This window comes from Ursus americanus, chromosome 21, assembly GCF_024610735.1.
Source record: "Ursus americanus isolate L20-20 chromosome 21, mUrsAme1.1.p, whole genome shotgun sequence".
In the NCBI taxonomy this organism is placed as follows: domain Eukaryota; kingdom Metazoa; phylum Chordata; class Mammalia; order Carnivora; family Ursidae; genus Ursus; species Ursus americanus.
The window spans coordinates 44,004,014-44,019,054 of NC_142147.1; the positions used below are offsets into that span (position 1 = coordinate 44,004,014).

Here is a 15,041-nt window from a genome sequence, read left to right on the forward strand (position 1 = left end):
TTTCCATGGTCTCTTTGTCATGTATTTTGCGGTCTGTTGTTAATATACGTTTCTACTTGATACATATATTTACTATATTTGTATATGTGTGTGTGTTTATCTGATGTATTGTCCCTTTTATCACTATGAAACGTCTCTCTTTGTCTCTAGTTCTTTCTCTTTCTTTCTTTCTTTCTTTCTTTCTTTCTTTCTGTAGGCTTCATGCCCAATATGGGGCTTGAACTCATGACCCTGAGGTCAGGAGTCACATGCTCTACTGACTGGGTCATCCAGGCACCCCTCTAGTACAATTTATTATTTTTATTATTTTTTTATTTTTAAAAATATTTTATTTAATTGCTTATTTGAGAGAGAGAGAGTGTGTCCAAGCCCATACTTGAGCCAGGGAGAGAGAATCTGAAGCAGACTCTGAGCTGCGGGTAAGCCCTACGCTGGCTGGATCCCTCCGCTGTGACGTCATGACCTGAGCGGAAACCAAGATATGGATGCTCAGCCACCTGAGCCACCCAGGCGCCCCGTTACAATTTCAACATCTATTGTGTCTGATAGTAATTCTGTCCTTCTTAGTCTCTTATGGTTATTGTTGGCATGGTATACCTTTTTTTAAGTTTATTTATTTATTTAAGTAATGTCTACACCTGACGTGGGGCTCGAACTCATGACCCCAAGATCAAGAGTCCCACGCTCCTGGGTTGCCTGGGTGGCTCAGTCATTAAGCATTTGCCTTCAGCTCCGGCATGATCCCGGAGTCCTGGGATTGAGCCCCGCACTGGCTCCCTGCTCCGCTGGGAGCCTGCTTCTTCCTCTCCCGCTCTCCCTGCTGTGTTCCCTCACTCGCTGGTTGTCTCTCTGTCAAATAAATAAGTAGAATCTTTAAAAAAAAAAAAAAAAAAGAGTCCCACGCTCCTCGGGTGGGGCCAGACAGATGCCCCCATGGTATATCTTTTCTCATCCTTTTACTTTCAACTTATTGGTTTCTAAGATCTAAAGTGTCTTTTATAGACAGCATTTACTTGGATCTTGCTTTCTAATTCAGTCTGACAGTATGTTACTAATGGATTGCTTCATAATCAATTACCCCATAACAGCACCATAACGTTTTTATGATCTTACACAGTTTCTGAAGTTAGGATCCAGGAGTGGCCTACCCAGGTGGTTGTGGCTCTGATTTTCCACGGAGTTACGCTCAAACCGTCTGTGGAGTTGCAGTCATCAGAAAGAAGCTTCCAAAAACTCTGGCTGTGGCCAAACCCACTCATTGCCCAATTGAGTATGGCTCGCAGGCTAAGAATAGGTTGCAGATTTTTAAATAGCTGAAAACAATAAAAAGGAGAATATTTCCTAATACTAAAAATGGTATGGAATTCAAATCTCAGCGTCCACAACTCAGGTTTTCTGGGAACACAGCCCAGGTCTCGCGTTTCTGTCCTGCCTAATGGCTGCTTTGTGCTTCATCAGTGGAGTTCAGTGGCTATGGCGGAGACTAGATCACCCCCAGTGCCTAACATATTCGCCATGGGGCCGTTACGGAAAAGGTTTGCAACCACCGTGTTGAAAACTTGACTTGGACAGGAGGAGCCTCTTCTGGGGAGACACACACACACACACACACACACACACAGGGCTGTTGGTAGCAGTTTTCAGTCCCTCCTCACATGGGCCATTCCACGTGACCGTTCGAGGAGCGGCTGACTCCTCTGAGAGGTGCGATCCAGGAGTGAGGGAAGCAAAAGTCTCTTAGAACCTAACTTTCTGCCATATTCTTAGTCACTCACACCGACCCAGGTACAGCTTGGGAGGGGAGTTCGGGAAGGTGTGAACACTGTTGGAGGCCACCTTGGCGGCTGACAATGACAGCAGTCTCTGCCTTTTGATTGGAATGTTTATTTCATTTACACTTGATGTAATCATTAATATAATTGCCTTTCTGGCTACCTTGTTGGTTATTTGTTTTCACTCTCTGTTAATCCTTCACTACCTTCTTTTGTGTTAAACAATTTTTAAATTTTTTTCTTTAATTTAAATTTTAATTTAATTTTTATTTTTCTAAGATTTTATTTATTTATTTGAGAGAGAGAGGGAGAGAGAGAAAGCACAAGCAGGGAACCCTGGGATCATGACCTGAGCTGAAGGCAGATGCTTAACCAACTGAGCCACCCAGGCGCCCCAACACTTTTTTTTTTTTAAGTAGGCTCCATGGGAGCCCAATGTGGGGGTTGAACTCATAACCCCGAGATTAGGACCTGAGCTGAGATCAAGAGTTGGATGCTTAACTGACTGAGACACCCAGGTGCCTCTATGCCTCCCTCTTTGCTATTTGTTTTTACTCTGTTAATCCTTCACTACCTTCTTTTGTGTTAAACAATTTTTAATGAATCGTTTAAATTCCTCTACTGATTTTTTTAGCAGTATTTTTTGAAAACTGTTTTTTAAGTGGTCACTCTAGGGATTACATTATACATCTTAACTTATCATAGTCAACCTTATTTATTTTTAAAGATCTATTTTATTATTTTTTAAAGATTTTATTTATTAACTTGACAGAGAGAGAGAGAGGGAGAGAACATAAGCAGGGGGAGCAGCAGGCAGAGGGAGAATCAGGCACCCAGCTGAGCAGGGAGCCCAATGAGGGACTCAATCCCAGGACCCTGGAATCATGACCTGAGCCAAAGGTACACACCCAACCAAATGAACCCCCCAGGCACCCAAGATTTTATTTAAAAAAAAAATTAAGATTTTATTTTTAAGTAATCTCTACACCCAATATGGGGCTCGAACTCACATCCCTGAGATCAAGAGTCGCATGCTCTCCTGACTGAGCCAGCCAGAGGCCCCACTTACCACAGTCAAGTTTAAGTTAATACTGATTTAATTCAAGTAAAATGTAGCAGCTTTGCTCAATATATCTCTATTTCCCACTCCATGTGCTATTATTGTCAAATATATCACATACAGATATGTTATATACTCTATAACATAGTGTTATAATCTTCTTTATACAATCATATTTTAAAAAATAAGAAGAGGGGCACTTGGCTGGCTCAGTCAGAAGACCACGTAACACTTGGCCTTGGGGTCGTGAGTTTGAGCCCCACGTTGGGTGTAGAGATTATTAAGAAAAACAAAATAAAAACTAAAAACTAAAAAAATGAAAGAAATAAAAAGAAGTAAACAGAAAAAAGTTATTTATACAATTAAAAAATATTTATCTATATACTTATAATTCCTGGGGCTCTTTTTTTCTTCCTGTAGATTTGAGTTTCTGCTTGATGTCAGTTTCTTTCATCGTGAAGGACTTCCTTTAGCATTCCCTAGAGGGCAGCTCTGCTAGCGATGAATTCTCAGCTTTTATTCATCTGGGAATGTCTTTCTTTTACTTTGGTTTTGAAATACAGTTTCGTTGAATATAGAATTATTTGTTGACAGTTTTATGTTTCTTTTAGCAGCACTTTGACTGAATCATTCAACTGCTTTCTGACCTTCACTGTTTCTATAAAAAGTTAGCTGTTAATTGTAGTGCTGTTCCCCTCTACATGATAAGCTGTTTTTCACTTCCTACTTTCAAAGTCTTCTCTGTCTTTTATTTTATTTCAGCAGTTTGTCTATGAAGGGTCTAGGTGTGGATCTCTTTGTATTTGTCCTACTTGCAGTTCATTGAGCTTCTTGGATCTATAAATTAATGCCTTTCATGAGCTGCCATTATTTCTTCAAACATGTTGCAGCAGCAATAGAAAACTAAACATGACCTCTCCAGCTCTTCCAGGAAGAGCTCAGCCTCTCTCCTTGAGCCTCTCCAGGCTCTGCTACTGATTGGTCTCTTCACCGCCATCCCTGGGACATGCCACCCTGGTCAGTGACTGCCCAGGGAGAGAGGGGAGCAAAAGGGAGAAGTAGCCTCTGCTCCCATGTGGCCGAGAAGGAGGAAAGGAACATCTCAGACTGGAGGCTGCCCAGGTCAGCCCTCTTCCATTCCCAACCTCCCCATCATCCACCCAGTTCTGAGGGCTCACAGAACATCCTTGACCAGTGTTTGCCAAAGTGGTAGAATCATCTGGAGCATTTAAGAAAAATATTGATGCCTAGGACCCACTATTGATTTACTGGGCTAGAACATATGAAATTATTGGCTTTTAGCCTATAGAAAATGGCATATTTATATGGCTTAACCTAATAATGGTCTGGGTTGGGGTCAGGTATCAATATTTTTTAAAAGCTCCCCAGATGATTGGAATGTACAGCCAAGTTTGAGAACTAGATTAGAAGAATTAATGAGACAATAAACAGAATGAATGAACGAACAAATGAATAGACACTGAGAAATGCCTGAATAATGGATATGTGAACGAGTAAGTGAGTGAGTGAGCCAATGAATAAAGTAATGAATGAATGGGTGAATGAAAGTGTAAATAAATGAACACATGATTAAATCAACCAAGAGTGACTTGGTAAGAAGACAACTAGATGGATGGCAGATGGTTAGTAGACAGATGGAGAAATGAAATGATAAACGAATGGACAAACAGTTGGAAATGGATGGAAGAAGAGAACCTAAAGAGATGAATAGATGACAGGATAGATAGAGAATGAAGAAATGGACGGCCCAACAGAGGGATGAATGGACTTATGGAGGATGGATGGATGGATGGATGGATGGTTGGTTGTGATGAAAGGCAGAGAATTGCATGGACAAATGGAGGGATGAAGAGGTGAATGCATGAATGAGAGTTGGATGTAAGGACGGCTGAATGGATAGACAGACGGATGAGTAAAGAAATCAATGGTTAGATATTTGGATGGATGGTCAGATGGATGGTTGAAAGGTTGGATGGTGAAATAGCTGGATAGGTGGAGAACTAGATGGACAGGTGAGTGGATGAATGGTTGGATATTTTTTTTAATTTTATGTTTTAGATTAAAAAAATTTTTTTAAGTAATCTCTACCCCAAAGTGGGGCTCAAACTCACAACCCTGAGATCAAGGGTTGCACGCACCACCAACCAAGCCAGCCAAGTGCCCCGGTTGGATGTTTAGATGGATGGATGAACATATGCTTGGATGGGTGTTTGGAGAGACGGATGGATGTTGAAATGAATGAATGGAGAGGCAGATGCATGGATGGATAGAAAAACGGGCTGTATAGCGATTAAGTGTGTAGCCAGACCACCTTGATTTGAATCCTCATTCTGCCATTGATGAGCTGTGTGACCTTGGGCAATTTGCTTTATTTTAATTTACCTGTTTCCTCATCTTTTCCAGAGGGACAATAATAATAGTTCCCACTTCCTGGTGTTTTTGTGAGGACTGAATGAGCAGATACACATAAATCCCAAGATCTGTGTCTGGGATATTCCTAGGTTTATTGTGTTGGGAGGATAGACGGACAGTTGACTGGATGGCTGAATGGACAGTGATTGAATCAAGGAAGGAACGGTGAGGGAGGTGAATGGAGTCATGAACACTCAAGAGACACCCACAGGCATTTTATCAGGGGCTTAGAAGGGAGTCCTGTGGGATCTTTTCCTCTGTGTTCCCAAGGGTTATGGGCCCGGGAATAGATCAGACTTGGACATAGGACAAGGTGATGTCACCATTAATCTCCAGCACGTCCACATTCTGGAAGGCTGAAAGGCGATGGGAAAAGTCGAAGAGGTGCTGGCCATTGGCGTAAACCTTGAAACGATCTATGCCACAGCGAATGGACAGCTGCAGGGAGAGGGCAGGCTTGAGGCCAGGGCCAGGACAGAGGCTTTGGAGGGAAGGGGAGTGGGAAGGAGACCCCAGACTCACATCAAAGAATTGCCCAGGACCAAATGGGTTGTAGGAGATCTTCCTGTCCTCGGATCCCCATGAACCATTCAGATAGCTGTTCCGAATCACGAGACCCTCGGTCAGACGAGGGTTAATGTGCAGAGCCAGGTCCCCCGAGGATCCCACCATGAAGTTGATGACAAAGCTGAAGGCCAAGAGGAAGGAGGCGGGAGTCAGATGGGGGCCCGTGCCTGGTTCTCCAAGGGAGAAGGGGGCTGGGGCCCAGACTCCGGGGTCTGAGGGAGGAAGGGGGCTGAGGATTCCCACCTCAGTCTAGATTGTATACCTCTTGCCCATGGGTGGTATGGAGCCCTTGATTATGATGGTTCTTCGGGCCGTAAGCCCTCCTTGCAATCTCCTTCTAAATGGCACTGGCTGTGGGAAGAGAACGTGAGCTCCTATCGTCTCTCAGGTCAGCAGAGGCCAGCAGGGACCAATTTTCAGAGATGGGTGCCCACTCCTAGGAAATGTCCCAAATCCCCATCCCCTCTCCACTCTGGCCACCAGCTCCACCCTCTCCCGACCTCCCAACCCAACACCCTCTGCCCACTCTATTTCCCACCCTCCCGAGGGCCACCAGTGGTCAGGGCCCCCTCCCCACCATCGGTTCCTGCTTCCCCACGAACTGCCCACCACAGAGCTCTAAACTCCCACAGGACACTTTACCGGGTTGAAGACTGGGGGTCCCTCCATGGTCTGTGAAGTGAGGAAGGAGAGATATTATTCTATAACATTCCATAAATATTTACGGCACACTGACTACATGCAGGCATATCTCTGGGTGCCGGAAGGGTACAATTGGGGGCCCAACCTTCTTGACCCCCCCAACTTCTCGACACCCCTCCCCCCCATCAAATGGCCCCACAACCTTCCCACTTACAGGCAGCTGACTTGGCTGTTGGTGGGTGTGTCCATGACCCTACACAGACGGATGGAAGGCAGGAATGGTGAGGGGGACTGGGGGTCCTTCGGCTGCCCCAAGACCTCCTCATACCCCCAAACCCCCACCACAGGGAGAAACCCACCGCCCATCAGCAGGTACATACTGGGTGTGCCGGAGTTCCCATGGGTGTCTGTAGACACAAAGGCAATGTGTGAAGGAAGGCAGGCAATGAGGGAGACCCCGAACTAGGGCCCTGGAGGGCAGCCCCACCACCCCATCCAAGGCAACTCTGGGGTCAAAGAGTGGCACCTGGTGGCTTATGAACGGAGAGGAACTTGCCATGTGTAGGGACCTCCAGTGCTCAGTGACACGTACTCCAACCCTCTGGGGGCAAGCCTGGAAAATTCTCTGTACCTCCCTTATCCTTCTCCTGTCCGGGAGCCCTCATCCACCCCCTCCTCTCCCTCAACCTGGAAGCTTCCATAAAGCGTAGGCTCCTCAGAACATCTTCCCAGCCCACACCACAGATACCCCTGCTCACCTCACCCCCGGTCAGGATTTGCCCCTCACTCCTGGTGCCCACCGCTGGGGCAGCAAGGAGTCCTGTCTCCTCTCTCCCTGTCTGCCTCAGGCTCTCTGTTCCTGCTTCTCAGTCTCTGTCTCTCTCTGTCTCTCTCTGTGTGTCTCGTCTGCACCTCTCACAGGTACGAGCTGGAACCCCCCCATAACTTATATCCACTTGGTCTCTCTGTTCCCTTCTCTTTCCAGTGATCTTTCTGCCTTGACTTCCATTTTAAGCCAGCGATTCTGAAGGCCCTTCCCAAATAGCCTTATTGGCATTTTTCTTGTTCAAACGTAGGGATGAAGTAAGATAGTAAAATGAACACCCGTAGGCCCTTGGCCACCTTGTGGATGAAGACATTCCTGTCATTCCCTCATGGGGGGGGGGCAGAGGGACCCCCCCTCTGAGCACAGAACACCCCTCCCCCGCCGCCTGCATTTGATCCTCTGTGACCTCAGGCAAGTTATTTAAGCTCTCTGTGCCTCAGTTCCCACATCTGTCCAATGGGCCCGAGATCATCAGAGCGTGGAGGTGGGGGGCCTCTCGGGTTGGGGGAGTGTAGTGCCCTCCACTGAAGCACACGGCGGGAGTCTGGGGTTTGGGCTTCTCCAAGTGCTGCTGTGGCTGTTCGGTGGCTGTCCACCGTGGCCCTGGGAGTGGGGTTTCCAGGTGGCCGGGTGCGGGTCTGCTCCCCAGTCATTTCCTGGGGAGTGTGGGCCGGTCCCCAGCCTCGCCAACCATGGGTATTGTGTGCCTCTCTCTGCACAGCTCTTCCCGTGGGTGTGGAGCGGCCGCTCACGATTCCAAGTGAGTTTCTGGGTGACTAGCCTGCTGTTCCTGTGGCTTTTGTCCCTTCTTATCTTCGCTTCCTGACTCAGCTCATGCACTTCCTCCTCCTCCGGGAAGCCCTTCCCCTGCACTCCCCAGACCTCCGGCCTGTCTCCCATCCCTGCCCTGACTGAGTGCAGCCCACGCCACCTGCTGAAATGTCTGTCTTCCCTCCCAGGGGAGGGTGTTGGTGGCCTCTGGGTCTGCGGCCCAGCCAGCGAAGGGGCCGGCACAGAGCAGGTGCTCGGACACAGACGAATGTGGGACTGGATGAGGGAGGCGAGCGCCTAAGAGAGGGAGACTCCACACACCTGGCCTGGGGGCGGGTTGCCGCCAATGAAGTTGATTGATTGAAGCTCCACGTCCCCGTCCACTTGCAGGTGAGTAACCATCTGTAGGGGCAGCCGGTGCCCAAACTCATAGAAGGGATTTCCATTTACCACCACCTGGGGGGCGGGGGTAAGGTCAGAGTCAGCGCCCTTGACCTTGGGAAGGCAGACACAGGAAGCAGGGAGCAGCAATCATTTTAACTTGGACGCCAGCCTTGGAGGGGAGCTGGAGAGCCACAGAGTCAGGAACCTTGGAGTCCAAAGGTCAGAGGCCAAGCCAGGGTCAAAAGTCAGCTCACAGGGGCGCCTGGGTAGCGCAGTCGTTAAGCAGTCGTTAAGCATCTGCCTTCGGCTCAGGGCGTGATCCCGGCGTTCCAGGATCGAGTCCCACATCGGGCTCCTCGGCTGGGAGCCTGCTTCTTCCTCTCCCACTCCCCCTGCTTGTGTTCCCTCTCTCGCTGGCTGTCTCTCTGTCACATAAATAAATAAAATCTTTAAAAAAAAAAAAAAAGTCAGCTCACAGATTGGCAGATGGAAGAGAACAGAGAATTTCATCAGGATAGCCATCAGGACAGGATCCAGCCTGAGTCCTGGTTTTGGCACCAAATGAGTTGGGCCGAGTCTAGCCTGACATGTGAGCTGTCTGACCTCAGGGAAGTCACTTCACCTCCCTGAGCCTCTGTTTCCCCATCTGTAAAATGGAGGCTGGCTCTGGGATGGTTGGGAACATTAAACCCCAGCCAGGCATGTCAGAGGCGTTCTGGAAATCCTCTCTAGAGCCTTGCCTTGTTATCACATCTTTTTTTTTTTAAAGATTTTATTTATTCATTTGAGAGAAAGAGAGAGTGTGCACAGACGGGGGGAGGGGCAGAGGGAGAGGGAGAAGCAGACTCCCCACTGAGCAGGGAGCCCGATGACAAGATGACGGGGCTCAGTCCCAGGACCCTGAGATCATGACCTGAGCCAAAGGCAGACGCTTAACCGAATGAGCCACCCAGGCGCCCCTCATTATCTAAGTGTCCTTAATGTCGTTGCAGTTCTATTTATAGTGCAAAGCAGTGGGCGTGGGGCTGACCGCCAGCTCTGAAGGACTGGGCGCTTCCCACACGCTAAGCACTGCACGGTGATAGCCACATGGGGATTCTCTGGTCCGCTTTGTGAGGCGGGACCGGACACTGTCCCCGTTGTTTCAGAAAGCAGAGTCTCCGGGCAGTAGAGTGACCAGCCCAAGGCCACACACCAGGGAGTGCCAAAGCCCAGACCCAAATCCTTGTCTGTCCAACCTCAAACAAGGATGTTCGCCTCCCCCGCTGAGGTTAGGAATCTGGTAGGTTCTCCGTGACTCCTCTCCAGGAGACTCCCTGCATGGGTCCCACGGAAGGGGATGTGCACAGGATGTCGCTGCAGTGTCACTGACAGGCAACCAGAGGCAGGGATGCAGTGAGCCCAAAGCGGGGACGCAAGGAGACACAGAGGCGCCTGGGTGGCTCATTCAGTTAAGCGTCTGACTCTTGATCTCAGCTCAGGTCTTTTTTTTTTTTTTAAGATTTTATTTATTTATTTGAGAGAGAGAGAGTGTGAGAGAGAGCATGGGCAGGGGCAGGGGTAGAGGGAGAAGCAGGCTCCCCACTGAGCAGGGAGCCCGACGTGGGACTCGATCCCAGGACCTTGAGATCATGACCTGAGCCGAAGGCAGATGCTTAACCGACTCTTAACACAATCTCAGGGTTGTGAGTTCAAGCCCCGCTCTGGGCTCCACCCTGGGTGTGGAGCCTACTTAAAAAAGCAAAATAAAAGAAATAATAATAATAAAAATAATAAAATAAAGACACAGAAATAGACCCAAGCTGAGAGAAGTCAGGAAAAAGGCCACCCCTGGGGACAAGGGGACTGGAAGGGACAGGAGGGGGCTTCTGGGGCTGGAGAGCTTTTGTTTCTGGACCTAGGTGCCGGTTCCACGGGAGTGTCCTCCCTGAGCAGAACCAGTGAGCTGGGTACACGTGGCCTGCACTCTTCTGTACCCCGCTCACACTTCTGTAACACATTTAAAAAATGCTTGCGTAACAGTATCAATCACAACGTGTGGGCTTTATCTGCAGCCTGATCCCAAGTGTAGAAAACAACACACAGGAAGGTGTTCAGGACGTGACCCCCCCGCTGACTGCATGTGGGGCGCTGAGAAGGAAGGCCAGTGTTTTCCGTGTGGTAACGGCATCATGACTGTGCTCCTGAAAATCGAGATATTGATGAATAACGTGATACGATATCTGGGATTGGCTCTTAAATCCTACGAGAGGGGAAGTGTGAGGGGAGGGTGACCGCAGAGGGACCCCGAGCTCACGACCCCTGGAGCTGGCCAAGGAGACCAGGGGGTGGCTGTACCCTTGCTTCCTTCTGTGTGTGTTCAGAGTTGGCCAGAAGAAATAGCAAAAATAGGGGCGCCTGGGTGGCTCAGGTCATGATCCCAGGGTCCTGGGATCGAGCCCTGCGCTGGGCTCCTTGCTTAGCGTGGAGCCTCGCTCTGCCCCCCTGCTCGGAAGTGCGTCTCTCTCTCTCAAATAAAATCTTTATTAAAAAAATAGCAAAAATATGCATTTTGCAAGAACACAGAGGAACAAGGTGAGACACAGGAAACGCGAGAAGGCTGTCCGTGGTGGAGGAGTGGGAATGAGAAACAAGAGGAAAAAGAATTTTTTTTAGGAGAAAAATGTTTTACTAGGCAGGAAAGAAGGAAAGGAAAAAAGTGAGGTAGGATGGGGGTTGGGAAAGGGAAGGGGGAAGGGAGAGGGAGAAGGGAAGGGGTGGCAGGAGGAGGGGGAGGAACAGATGGAAGAAAGGAAGGGGGGCGCCCCCCCCAGCTCCGACCTTGTAGTGCTCCGCCAGGACCATGAACACCAGCTCGAAGGCCTTGCCCTTGTGGAAGGGCATGCTCCTTTTCCTCTCCTCGCTGCCCCACTTGCCGCCCTGCATCGAGTTGAAGACCACCTTGTCCCAGCCATCAAAGCGCGGATTGAAGTGCAAGGCAATGTCTGCTCCCGAGTGCTGCCCGGCCACGAAGTTCACGGAAAACCTGGCAGGACAGAAAGGGCTGTTCCCCTGGCCCCACCTGCCCGCACCTGGCGCCCTCCTCCGGGAAGCGCTCTCTGACCTACCCTGTTCCAAGGTCCCCGCACAGGTCCCTGAACTGGGCGGGAGGGGGTTGGGGGATGAGGACAAAAGGAGACGACGACACACTTAGGCACTGTTGACACAAGAGAGGAGGGGGTGGGCAGTGCCCCTGAAGTCCAGGAGGCAGATTCCCACTGCAACGCAGTCCTTCCCTCCCTCTCCTTATCAGGCCCCCGCCCTCCAGCCTCTCCCAACTCAGCAGCTGGGACTCCTGCATTTCCGCATTCACCACGGGCCAGACCCTGATTTAGGAACCTACACATATCAGGTCTCTCTGCCGCCACCCTGTCCCACAGGCCAGTCCCCACCTGCAGCCAGGGGGTCCCAATGAACAGCCAAGTCAGAGCACTACCCATGCCTTCCCTCATGCTGGCATCTTTGACAGTATTCTAACTGGGCAAGCACACACCCGCCTCAGGGCCTTTGCACTGGCTGTTCTTTCAACTGGCCTCTACTCCCAGGCTCCCTCCAGGCCTACCTTTGGGTCTTTGCTGAAGTGTTTGCTTCCTGGTCTATCCTATTTAAAGGGACAATGCTATGCCCCTCTCTCCCCCACATCCATTTCCCATCTCCTTTCCCTATTTATTTGTCTCCATAGCACTTAGCACCGCTGGACCCTGCATATTTGATTTTTATCTTTCATCTCTCCTCTCTACTAGGATGTCAGCTCCAGGTGGGCAGAGATCTTTGTCCTGGTGACTGCTCTGTCCCTAGTGACTAGGCACATGGTGAGCAAAAAAACAATGAATAAAGAAACAGTTGTGCCAGGGGCACCTGGGTGGCTCAGTCGGTTAAGCATCTGCCTTCAGCTTAGGTCATGATCCTGGGGTCCTGGGATCAAGCCCCACATCGGGCTCCCTGTTCAGTGGGAAATCTGCTTCTCCCTCTCCCACTGCCCCTCCCTGCTGCTTGTGCTCCCTCGCACTCTTTCTCTCTCTTTCTCTCTCTCTCTCTCTCAAATAAATAAAAAAAATCTTTAAAAAAAGAAACAAAACAAAACCAAACCAACAGTGCATTGAGGTCAGTTCAACTGTCACCACTTTAAGGCCATAAAAAAATGCTAAGACTTATTTTAATGCTTACTTTCCAGTTCTGCGTGTTTTACACATAGAATCCTCAAAACAATCCCATCTTGCAGATGGGAAATGAAAGCACAGGGAGGCACAATGGCTTTCCCAGTCACACAGCTGGCAGTCACTGAGCTGGCCAGCTCTGAGCCTGTGATCTGAGTTCCTGCTCCCACACGCATCAGTTCCAATCCAACAACCCAACTCATGGGCTGCGTCTAGCGGTGGGCCTCCCTGACCGCCCTGCCCCCCCACCAGCCCCCAGGCTCCCCACTCCTGGTCACCAAGCCTTGGATGTCCCAGGCTAGGGCTGGTCTTTGGCCATAGGGTACAGTGGCCCAGAGCCGCCCTCCCAAGCAGGGTGGAGGAAGGGAAGGCTTCCTGCATTAGGGATGGAAGCCCCTCTTTGTGCCCCCCCAGCCTCGCCTGGCGTGGGAAGAGTGCCTTACCTCTTCATGTGCTCACTGGCCACTCCTTGGATGTACACAGACATTCCCACACTGAGACCGCCCGGGATGGGCTTGTTGTAGGGCAGAGTCTGTGGAAGGGGACTGGTGAGCCTTTACCCCTCATCGAGAAGCCCCCCACTCTCATTAGCGAGGGAGAGGACACCAGGGGTGAGGGGTCAGTGTGAGGGTGAAGAGAGCCAAGAGTCAGGGATGGCCATAAATAGCTTGAGTGTCAGGGTGGGAGTAAATCAAGCTTCAGGGTGAGTATTGGCTGTATCAGACTCCAGGGTCGGGCGGGCGCCTCCAAGGATCAGGGCGAGAATAAATTGGTGTGTGCGGGTCAGGGTGGAGCTAACCCAGGGCCCGCGTTAGGTCCTGGGTCACTGTCTCACCGGATTGTAGGTGGGCTGGTAGCCAGGTGCAGGGATGAAGGCCATCTTGAGAGGCTGGGCTGGGGACTCGTCCTGAGAGGAGAGATGCAGGCGCTGGCAATGGTGGCAGGTGGCCGGTGGCTCTTATACTTGAGGAAAAGGGAGTGGCTGGCAGGGCAGGGTCCATGGGGTCCCTCCCCTCGGTATCCCAGCCTCACATCTTTTTCTAGGGCACCCTCTTGTGTCCTTTCTTTTGCTAGCGTCACTGGTAACCAGCCAGAGCCAGGGCTGGGGGGATGGGGGTTTCAGATCAGGCTGGAGTGGGGGGCACTTTAGGCCCTTCTGCAAAGAGGAAGTGATGGTGAACTCTGGACCTGCCAGGATCTTATCAGAGCCCATAAAAACCTGCCTAGACCTTTGTTAGCAGAGGGAGGGTAAGACCAAGAGGGTTGGGCAGGGCAATGCCGCAGGAGTGGACCGAGACAGATGGGCAACGGAAGGAAGTGAAAGCAGGAGGAACTGGGTGCTCTGGACACCCCTATGAACTGGGAAAGGGCCCACATTTATTGTATGCCCCCTACATGCCTGACCCATGTACACTAGACTGTAGCTATGGTGGCTTAGATCATGATTTCTAGAACCAGAGTTTGGGGGTTCAAATCTTGCCTCAGCTACTTCCTGGCTGTTTTGTCTTGGCTCACTGCCTTAACCTAAATTTCCCTATTTGCCCATCTGTAAAATGGGGATTTTAATAGTATCAACCTCATATAACCCTGGAAAGGGATCACTAAGATAATAAATGCTCAGAACAGGACTTGGCATAGAGAAGGCACTAAATTAATCATTGGCCTCTTGCACTCATTCCAAACACAAACCCAGGAGGCTGGGATTATATGCGGACATGAAAACCTGAAGTTTAAAGAAATGAGGCAGGGAGGGGCGCCTGGGTGGCTCAGTCGTTAAATGTCTGCGTTCGGCCCAGGGCGTGATCCCAGGATACTGGGATCCGGCCCCGCATCGGGCTCCTCCGCTGGGAGCCGGCTTCTTCCTCTCCCACTCCCCCTGCTTGTGTTCCCTCTCTTGCTGGCTGTCTCTCTCTCTGTCAAATAAATAAATAAAATCTTAAGATTAAAAAAAAAAAGAGAAAAAAGAAATGAGGCAGGGGTGTCTGGCAGGCTCAGTTGGCAGAGCATGTGACCCCTTAACCTCAAGGTGGTGAGTTCAAGCCCCACCTTGAGCCTGAAGCCTACTTAAAATAAAAAATAAGATAAAATAAAAAGAAATGAGGCAGTTGGCCCAAGATTGGGTAGCAATGGAACTCTAGCCAGACTCGGGCATCAGATCCCACTAGGCTGTGCAATGAGTGGGTGCCAGGGAGGGTGAACACCGCCCTCAAGCCTGGAGCAGGCACGGAGACCATCTGGAGCCTTCCAGCCCAGAGGAAGCCATGTGACTTTTGCTTGCTCCTGCCCGCCAGACTTTTCATCGGCCCTGGCCCGCCCACCGCCAGCTGCAAACGGCATCGCCTGCACGGCTCCCGTTTCCATGGGTCAAATCTCCATCCCCAACCTTCAGC

At 50.2% G+C, this 15,041-nt stretch overlaps 1 protein-coding gene across 4 annotated transcripts; it reads right to left on the reverse strand.

Annotated features, from left to right (window-relative positions):
- Positions 1-5,338: 5,338 nt before the first annotated feature.
- Positions 5,339-15,007, reverse strand: LGALS4 (galectin 4). 4 transcript variants are annotated; one of them, XM_045785818.2, is made up of 10 exons: positions 13,487-15,007; positions 13,095-13,183; positions 11,276-11,480; positions 8,393-8,527; positions 6,855-6,881; positions 6,689-6,727; positions 6,475-6,504; positions 6,095-6,183; positions 5,788-5,953; positions 5,339-5,703 (listed from the first exon to the last, which is right to left on the reverse strand). In XM_045785818.2, the coding sequence occupies exons 1-10, from the start codon at positions 13,529-13,531 to the stop codon at positions 5,557-5,559; spliced, it is 972 nt and encodes a 323-aa protein (XP_045641774.1). In that variant the 5' UTR covers positions 13,532-15,007; the 3' UTR covers positions 5,339-5,556. The 4 variants fall into 4 exon arrangements, with proteins under 4 accessions (XP_045641774.1, XP_087726881.1, XP_087726879.1 ...); XM_087870755.1 differs by lacking the exon at positions 6,855-6,881; XM_087870753.1 differs by lacking the exons at positions 13,095-13,183; positions 13,487-15,007 and adding an exon at positions 11,563-12,889.
- Positions 15,008-15,041: the final 34 nt, after the last annotated feature.